We start from the raw sequence: 10,164 nt of genomic DNA, 5'->3' as shown, positions 1-10,164 counted from the left end.
TTTACGTATAAAATGTATTTATCTTACAATGAATGACAGAGCAGAACATGTGTGCTACAGATTGCAGCCAGCACCAGGTAGATGTGCACACAGAATGGATGCTGCAGTGTGCCAGATCCGAGACAGGATGGGTTCCCAGCCCAATGGCACAGGAAGCCTCTCGCCTGCCAATCGTGCCCGTCCTCATGCCCACCACGGGCCCATGGACGCCACCATAAATACCGCAGGAAAACAACTGTTGGTTGTTCTCTCTCATGGCGTTTAAGGCATCAAGACGACTCTGAGCCGCCAGTCGGCGCCTCTCAGGGAAGCGGACGGCGCATATTTGGGCATCGTCGCATTGCTGAGTTCTGCAGGGTCACTGCACCATATACCAGGGCAACCTGACCCTCATCTCATCAGAACTGAACATGGGATACCAGAATGCAGGGTGAAAAGGCCGTTTACATCGGGATGTCAGATGGGAGCTTCTGTGCCAGAGTTTACAAGTCACGTGGCAAAATGCACCTGAACATCTCCGCTGGTGTTCATACAATGTATTACTTCCCAAGACAGTAAACTCTCTACAATCATTTCTTTAGTTTTTCTGCTTATTTCCCCTGAACTCTAGAAATAATATAGAGGTAAAAAATAAACAAGAGACTGTGGCTGTCATCAGGTCAGGAGTTTCAGGAACCGGTGTGAGCGATCAATAACACTGCGATGAAGGACCATCAGTGGCACAGGAGCAGATTATCAGCTGCCATTGTTTTATGTCCTCTGCTTCCCCACCACCACCCTCTTTGACTTCAAATGAACCAATGAGACACAGGAAGTGACATCAAAGAACCAAATTGGGAAATAAACCCACAGCGGTACCACAGTTCTTGATGAGCTGCCATGCAATTACCAGTGTGGTCAGTGTGACAAGAGCAGGAGGGCGTGCCAAGGCAACAGGTCCCAGAAGAATGTGGACATGGCAGCGCCCGGCCCAACCTGGCACACGGCGAGAGTTTGGTTTTGGGGACAGAGGCAGAGAACGCCTCTTAGGCCAGCACCTGAGCACAGGGGGAATGTCAGTGATGGTCTCTGGGGCCACCAAGGCACAGTCTGACAGCAGGGGAGTCCCCAAGACTGCCCCCCTTCCCCAGCGTCTGGCCTCAACCAGGATCCAGAGCTCTCATATATAGATATACTTTGTCTTTTCTTACTTTCAAAGAGAACAGTTAGGAAAAATATAATACAAAATTTAATACAGGAAATATATGCTACACTTCTTAAAACTGCTTTATCTAATAGGATCTCTGTATACATGATTTTGTTAGTTTGTCTTTTTAGAAGACCTTCCTGGATAGGCTGGTCATTTATAAGGATAAGCTGGTCACACTAAGCAGATACTGCACAGCGCTGGAGGGGCAGTGGCACCACCTACAGCCAGTGAAGAGCCAGTGAAGAGCCAGTGTGCCCCTGTCCAGGTGACCCACAGGAGCACTTGGCTTTACGTGGCCCGAAGCCCCTCTGATTCAGGAAAGTAGCATGTTTAGCTGTATGCATGTCAAGGCTGTTCTGTGTAAAACACAGGACATGTCAGTGTCATTTGCACGTGAACACAACGCACACATACAGGCAAACACACATATACACACACACACACACAACATACATACAGGCAAACACACATATACACACACACACACACACAACATACATACAGGCAAACACACATATACACACACACACACACACAACACACACATACAGGCAAACACACATATACACACACACACATACAGGCAAACACACATATACACACACACACACAACATACATACAGGCAAACACACATATACACACACACACACACACAACACACACATACAGGCAAACACACATATATATACACACACACACACACAACACACACATACAGGCAAACACACATATACACACACACAACACATACATACAGGCAAACACACACAGATACAGGCGCACACACACAGGCAAATGCAGATACACACACACAACCCACATCTAGGCCTGAGTTAATCTCTGCCAGGAGTCACGCCACAGACGCCTGTGCTGCTCAGGGTGGACCTCAGACAGGGGGGGCACTGCTTGTGTTCCCCAGCCAGACTTCCCCCACCTGTCTGTCTTATTAATGCTACATCAGGCTACAGCTGGACATTTGTTTCCATCCTGGGTAGCAAGTAGAGCTGCCTCAGTTCAGGTGCACCATTTTTGTTTATAAGCTCCAGTTAAAGCTACAGTTGGAATGTTTGGGTCAGTTGAGCGTCATGTGACCATTTCTAATGACACACTCTTGTCATCTGGGTCAGGCGAAAGTCAGCACCTTACTGACAGACTGGAGTCGCTCAAAGACCTTTATCAGTCTGGTCTGACATCAGGTCTGTCCACTGTCATCTTACCAAATACATTTGGAGTTTTATACTGTAAAGCGCACTCACACACACACACACACACACACACATACATGCACACATGGTCCTCTCCAGCTACTCAAACCCATACACTGCAGTGAATAAGCTGTGAGCTGCTTTCCTACTGGAAGCTGCAGGACTCCATGGCACGCAGTGAGGGGGTCGCGGGCCTCACGTGGGAGTGCGCCGAGCGGCAGGGGCCAGGAAGGTGCTGGTCTAGGCAGTCTGGGCTGGAGGAATGATGTTTCGCAGACAGGCCTGATGGGGGCAGGGTCCGGGCAATGTGGGGGCCGTCAGAGGCAGCGCTGCAGTCTGTGAGGATGTGTGTAGCTGCCGTCCCTGGAGCCGTAGCGATCATCTCCATCGCTCACGCTGTCCACACTGTCCAGCTCAGCCGGTGCAAACTCCAGGCCCTCGATGTCCACCTCTGCGCACACACACGCGTGCACGCACACACGCACACACACACACACACACACACACACAAAGAGCAGTGAGCGAGATCCTCTTTGATGACTGACTGACTGGAAATATGTGTCTCTCCTTCCCCAGACTGGCTTTAGCACCCAGAAATGCCCCCCACCCCAGCACAGGTCTTGATCGCTATGATCAATGTGAAGCTCTTTTGAAGGCCTTGTTTTAGAATCTTGCCATACTGTGTGCTCCACGTCCCCGTCACACAGGACAGGAACGTGCCCGCACCTTGCTCGGAGTCTGTGGAGATGGGGGAGCCCATGCTGTCGGTGCGGACGCGCTCCAGGCCGGAAACAGAGAGCTGCTCCAGGCGTCGTTTGAGGTAGCGGTGCTCGCGTTGAAGGGCCTCTTTCACATTCACAGCCTTGCGGTCCTGCTCTTCCAGCTTCTGTGGGAGACGAACAGCCGAGAAAAGATATATACACTAATAAATGTAACGTAAATGACGAATGGTACATACACATCAATAGGTAGAAAAGGTACACGATAAATGGTATATACACCGATAAACGCCCCAATTCCCCCTGTTCTCTCTGCCAGGTTCCACCCCTGGCTGCGACGAGACACCAGTCCTTCTGCCTGCCGTTTAGCTGACAACTCGCCAGTGTTTGTAATGTTGAATGACTGCACACATTAGACATCTTGTTTCCGTTCACATTTGGGATCGTTAGCCAATCAGTTATGGCATGTGGGGTGACAACGTGCATTTCCCCATTGTGAGTGTAATAGGTTAGTCAAGTGTGCCCCGCACAAACACACCCCCACTCCTAGGTTTGGGACGAGACGCTTCATTGTGGACCCTGTGCACATTCTGGTGCTGACCACCAGCTCACATTGGTGATTTAATAAGGACAGAAGTATTAACCCAAATCCATATTAAGCCAAAAGCCAATACTTTTACATACTGTATAGGAACCATGCATGAGAAAGGCAGCAAATCACTGCTTCAGACTGCTTCAGGTGCTGCTCTGTGTGGCCATGCAGCAGGGACCCACATCCAGGGTGAAAGCTCACATGTGACCCAGAAGGGCGGTACCTTGATGTGCACCCGGGCCTTCTTAAGCAGGCTCAGCGTGGTGTGCCTGCTGCTGTCTGGGCCCAGGGGCACCTGCTGCTTCAGCTCCTCCAGGTACAGCCGCAGCTTGGCTCGTCTGGAATGCGACAAGGCCGCGTGAGTGCGGGCAACCTCTGTGCTCATACATACGTGCCCAGAGGAGGAAGTACACAGCCTGGACCTTGGCCCTGTGGTTTACAGCCTAAACAGCAGCACTGCACGCCGACGAGGCTGGCCGAGAGCCTGAAGAAAGACAAGGCAGGATCTCAGGCTTGCAGTGAGTAACCCTGCTTCCCCCACCTCTCTCACTGGACACTGAACGCACAGAAAGTAACACAGACAAACGTGCAAACACAGAGTAAGTCCACACAGCCTCCCTGATCTGGGCTGGGGTCACCGAGCCACTTCCTGCAGCTTTAATGATCCATCTGGATGCACAGACTGCAAAAGGGCTCACAGCTGACAGCAAAAGGCAGCAACTCTTTGCAAAAGCTTATATATCACCTTTTATAACAGTACAAAAGGACAGCAATCATGGCACCACTCAGCCAAAAGAATCCAGTGTGATATCAGCCAGTGGAAAACTAATCCCTGATCAGTACACTGCATGATCACCACAAACTGCTGTACAGAGACAAGTGGCATTTAGACTGGGGCTGTGTGATATGACCAAAATCCATCCATCCTGAAACCGTGGTGGCTTGATGGTAAGGGAAGCACACTTGCAATTGAAAGATTGCAGGTTCGAATCCCCGACCAGCAAGGCACCACTGAGGTACCCTGAACAAGGTACCGCCCCCAAGCACTGCTCCCCGGGCGCTGAATTAGCTGCCCCCTGCTATGTCACGGTGTCACATATGGGTTAAATGCAGAGGACATATTTTGTTGTTGTGTTGTTCTAAATAAATGAAGTGACCCACAAATATGTACAACCCTTTTCACATCTACAAATCGCTCCATATTTTTGTGGATGTGATTTTACAAAACAAAAAAATTACATATTTGTCAACAGAATTTTTTCCTACAGGTTAGCTGCAGTATACGGATCCCCTTAAGAGGTCAGGGTGGGAAAATATTTTTTGAAATTGTCTTGAGTTCCCTCCCAAAAATTTCCTGTTACTAATAACTGTGTTCATTTAAAGTACAAAAATAGAATTAATGGATTAATAAGTATAAACCTAAACAATACAGACATGTCTGTTTAAGTTTGCTTTAAGCAAGCAATGCACACTATGTAACTTTCATGTGTTTTTATATGTATTTATTAATAATTGCAGTGTGTCCATTCACTGCCAGTGACTTTAATTAAGACAGCTGGGCTATTGAAGGTGAAGTGCACACACCAATATTGAAATATTAATTTAAATTCGCCCAGAGAGAAATTTGGAAAACCAAGGGGTGTTGCTTGCTTTTGGCGAAAGATATTAGTTAGAAAATTGAATATAAAGCTGACTTTACTGCAGTCATAGTTAGGGTTTAAACCAGAAGCCGCTTTTGGGTATGCCACTCTGGTATTTTCACTTGATGATGTATACAGGGATATGCAGATATGCAGTCCAACACTGCGGTAAAGTTTGCTCTATATGTACTTTTCCGGTTGTAATGTTTTTCAATGGTTGTAATCCATTTCAGTGTTTGTATGTGTGCACTTCACATTCAATAGCCCAGCTGTCTTAATTAAAGTCACTGGCAGTGAATGGACATTATTAATAAATAATATTAATAAATATTTATAAAAAACACAGAATATTAAAGTTATAATGTGTCCCCCATAGTTTCATGCTTAAAGCACACTTTACAGGACATGTCTGTATTATTCAGGTTTATTCATGTGTTTTTAAGAGGACAGTACATGGACACACACTGGGGAAAGTATGAACAGTTTTTATTTTTTTTTAAAGTATTAACAGGATTATATATAATTAATTAAAAAATAGATGGAACTGACATGGGCAAGATTAAGTCGATTAAAGATTCTGAAGGTCGGCTTTGATTATTGGTTAATTGTCTACCCCTAAAATAGAGAACAATATGCTGTAATGTTAATGCAGAGAATGCTGCCTGATAAAAGCAGAATAGGCCACTGTTGTGGGTCAGTGGCGTGACCCGTGCGGCCATCACTCTGCAGCTGCTCATTGTATAAGGCAGAGAGGAGGAGGACAAGGCAGAGGTGGGGTTAGGCTCATGCACAGCGGCCGGGCACACAGGCATCGTCCTGTACCGGCGACTCTTTCTATCACAGGAAGCACAAAAATGAGTAAATGATTCTTATAGGCCTCAGCATCCCTGATTTCCACTGGCACTACACAGTGTTACAGTGCAGTTTGTAAAGAATAGTTTTTGACTTTGCAAGAAGAAAAAAAAAAAAAAACTCTGCAAGTAACATTTCGGTCTCAAATATGGCAGCAGCAATAACCATCTCAAGCTCCACCCTGAAGCCCACTGAGAACTCCTCTGGATGAAGCTGAACTCTGCGTCTTCTCAGACCGGCTCTCTAAACCCACCCCATGGCGATCACGGTATTCATGACTACAGATCTTTAAGCGGCTTGCATGAGGGCAAGACAGCAGGAGGTTGCTCAGTCCGGCTGAGTCAGCACACATCAAGGGGGGGGGTGTGGCAGTGGGGAAAGAAACAGCCCTTTAAAGAGGCCTGTGGTTTCCAGGCTCAGCACCAAAGCGACGCTGAGGTGCGAACAGCCAGCTGACCCTGACCACTAAGCATATATATGCAGACTCACTGCAGCAAAACCAACATCCGCTGCCTCATGAGCACCACAGTGCATGTGGTGGAGTGACAGCAGCCCGTTCCCAAGGCCACCAGCTGGGAAATGGCTTGTGCTGCAGATGTCTGGTCAAAGCTTTAACTACAAGTGATGTCAAGTCTGATTCACATGAAAGCCTGATCGATAATCAAATCAAACTTTCTTACAGAACAAGAAAATAAAGTTAAATATATATATTTCTCCATCCAAGAATGACACAAAGTCACTTAAAGAACTTGTAGATACATCAGCAATGGGGTACCTGTAATTAGGCAGAAACTGGGCTCCGCTACAATAACAGCAAGCCTTCATCCGGAGACGGAAAACAGCCCGAGATCTCAAGTTTAAACACGACCACTGGCAGGCAGCTGCTGCAGACAAAAGCGGTGAGCTGAAGAAGTCAAGGCAGGTACCAGCATTAAGCCTCATTCCTGTCCACATGGGAGCAGCCTGACTGGCCTCCTGCCTGCACTCCTCACAGCACTCCTGCCTGCTTCTCCTCACAGCGCTCCTGCTAGATAGTGCTCCTGCCTGCACTCCTCACAGCGGCCTGACTGAGCTCCTCACAGTGCTCCTGGTTACAGCCTGACTGCACTTCCAGTCCCCACAGTCCTGCAGGCATTTCTCAGGGCAGCCTGTCTCTGAAGCAGCCTTCAAACAGACGTCGGACTGAACATTCAAGACAAGTTTGTTTTAGACAAAAAAAAAAAAAAGAATAATCTGCCAGTTTGAAATTGACAATACTGTTGTTTAACCAGTGGAAATGACAGACTACATATACATTTTACAAGTGAAACCTAAAAGCTCAGGGGTTTCACTATTGCTCAGAGGAAGGTACAGTGCGTGATGAAGTCACTGAAGTGCTTGTTTACTCTCACACCATCCTGCAGCCAGACCAGCAACACTGTTCCTGCACCTCCCAGCACAGCCATGGATTAACAGAGGGGTCCACATGCAAGGAGAAGCCTGCGCCAGAGCACAGGAGGTCGAGCCGGCGCCGGGTCTCTCAAGGCTCTGGGACATGTCTCAGCACGTTTCATTTGAGGATATAGCGTCAGTTAATCCTCGGCATGTGAATAACAAACCACACTTTCCAGAGACGTGTGGCATGTCATATAGACAGTGAGAATAACACACAGTCACACTCACATCCTGACCCTCACTTACAAGGCAGAAAAAGCCTGTTCTGCATAATCTGGTTCTGCTGGTAAGTCCAATTTCCTTCACCCTACGCTGGCTGTTATATTTGACCAGTACAGTGCATGAGTCACATGTATATGTTGGTCAGGGTTGTGGGAACTTATCTGAATTACGTTCTGACATGTCCTTTTCAGGCACTGGCATAACCGAAAACAATGTCTTACAAAGCAGAAATAGCCTCGATATTACATTCAAAAGCATTCACCTTCCAGTATTTTCTCCAAGGAAAGGATGAGATTTTTTGGGGAAATTGGAATAGCTGTGATCCACCTTCATGTCTCCCCATACTGTGAGAAGCATGAGGTTAAAGCTGGCAGTTTAAACTTTGGTTGGGTGGAGCTCAGCTGTAAAACATCACATGGGCAGCATGCGGTTTGGGGCCACAATGATGGCACGTTCACATGGAGCACGCAAGCTGTCGATCAGACCGGGGGGGGGTTTGGGCAGGAGACGGTGTGGCCACACTGGCGAGGGTCTATCAAGGGCATTTATGACAGGAGTGGCACAGCGGGAATGTCTACATACCTGTGCTTCTCCAGCTCATTGTGTGACGACCTGAAGGAAGAAACAGACACAGAATGCACGTTAAAGTTCATCTGCCGTAAAACATACCACACGCTTCCCTGAAAATGAGCTAACATCAGCAGAGTGCCACAGCTTAGGAACTAAGGGAACAGCTGCACAACCACCTATCTGCAGATCCGCTGCAAATTCGAAAATGAGGACCTCGCAGCAAGCAACAAGATCAAGGGAGCTATTCTGACAAACATGTACACCACCAAACACCAGCTTGTCCCGTCCCACCCGACACGGGACCTGTGCCTGTGATCGGAAGGTCACTGGTTCATATCCCTGGGTCAGCAGACAGAATGGGGCAGAGTTGTTCTCCTTTATTATAATATATATCCCTCAACATGGCCTGGTAGTGTCATGCATTTCCTTGGTCTCTTTCCAGCATATTTGGCCACCTAGTCATATTTTTAAAAACTGATTGTATGCAACACTACAAAGCCAAAATGAGACAGCACTGGGCGACAGGGGTGAGCAGTGTGTGGCTCAGCAGGTTATGATGCTGTGCCTGTGATCGGAAGGCTACCGGTTCATATCCCAGGGTCAGCAGAACCATGTCTTTGTTGGACACCAGTGGAAAGGCTCTTAACCCCCAATTGCTCGAGGGACTGGCTTACCAGTCTTTCTCAAATTATGTATAAAAGGGTCGGTCTGCTAGCGATTAGCATCTCACTTGCTAGTTAGCTAGCTCAATGAGAAGCTAAGGCAGTTTCCATATCGCATGCTAAGCAGCTAACCTATCGACGTGTTGGCTAAAACGTCCTCAGACTCTGCAGTTAACGTGTTAACCAGATGTTGCATGGCAAGGTAACTTTTTGACCAGGTTAAAGGTTATATATTCTTTGTTAGACAAAGAAGTGCCAAGCCAATGGGGAAAGAGGGCAGTTCCACCGGAAAGCGTCTGCGTCCGGTGACAGGGCCGGGAACAGTGATCGTGACGGTACCAAACACGCACGTACCTAGTGCTCTGGGTCTTCCTCAACAGGGGCGAAGCCTTCGCTTTCTTCCCGGGGAAGTCGCCGTCGTACGGCAAAACGGACGCGTAGCCGTGCTCCGCTTCTGGTGACAAAGCGGACAGAGCTGCTTTTAAACCGGCGTCCAGGCCGTAGTGACACTGGGTTTCAGGCCGGGAATGTCATACCCCAGACTGGGTGTAACGGCAGAAAACCCCGCGTACCATGGCATAGAACACCGAGTATGGAACCCCGGCTGTGATGGTATGAACTCCATCATAACCCCGGAGACGTGCACGGCACCACCCCGAAACAGCCCCAGTCCGTCCCAGTCCCCGCGTATTGTCGATTCGGGAGTGTAGCCGGGCCAAAGCCCCCGTCGATCGTGCCGTCCGACCGGATTCAGACGACTGTGACACAGAGGGTTTAAAGTCTTTACCTCGGTCTCTCCTCTCTAGATACTGCGCCGCTTCCAGGAGGATCAACAGAGAATTCAGCTCCATCCTCGGATTCCTCTGGGTAACAAGCTGACGTTGCGAATAGCGAATCCCGAATATATAATGCTGTGTTCGGAAAGGCCGATGAGCTTCGCGATTCCCAGTATTACGGGGCTCTCTGTACTGAATCTGCGGGACCTCCAGCCAAGTCCATGTCAACTGTACAGCTTCCAGCTCCAGATAGACGGCTTCCGTAACCAATGAAAAGCAGAACTGCGCTGGCAGGCCCAGG

General features: G+C 48.3%; 1 protein-coding gene across 1 annotated transcript; it reads right to left on the bottom strand.

The window, feature by feature from the left end:
- On the bottom strand, positions 1-10,110 carry LOC111859285 (max dimerization protein 4). Its single transcript, XM_023841817.2, has 6 exons — positions 9,875-10,110; positions 9,442-9,541; positions 8,438-8,467; positions 3,931-4,045; positions 3,123-3,282; positions 1-2,847 (listed from the first exon to the last, which is right to left on the bottom strand). The coding sequence occupies exons 1-6, from the start codon at positions 9,936-9,938 to the stop codon at positions 2,714-2,716; spliced, it is 603 nt and encodes a 200-aa protein (XP_023697585.2). The 5' UTR covers positions 9,939-10,110; the 3' UTR covers positions 1-2,713.
- Positions 10,111-10,164: the final 54 nt, after the last annotated feature.

The sequence above is a fragment of the Paramormyrops kingsleyae genome, chromosome 12 (assembly GCF_048594095.1).
Source record: "Paramormyrops kingsleyae isolate MSU_618 chromosome 12, PKINGS_0.4, whole genome shotgun sequence".
Lineage (NCBI taxonomy): Eukaryota > Metazoa > Chordata > Actinopteri > Osteoglossiformes > Mormyridae > Paramormyrops > Paramormyrops kingsleyae.
The sequence above is the reverse complement of the archived record's forward strand: the minus strand, read 5'-3'. Positions and strand labels throughout refer to the sequence as shown.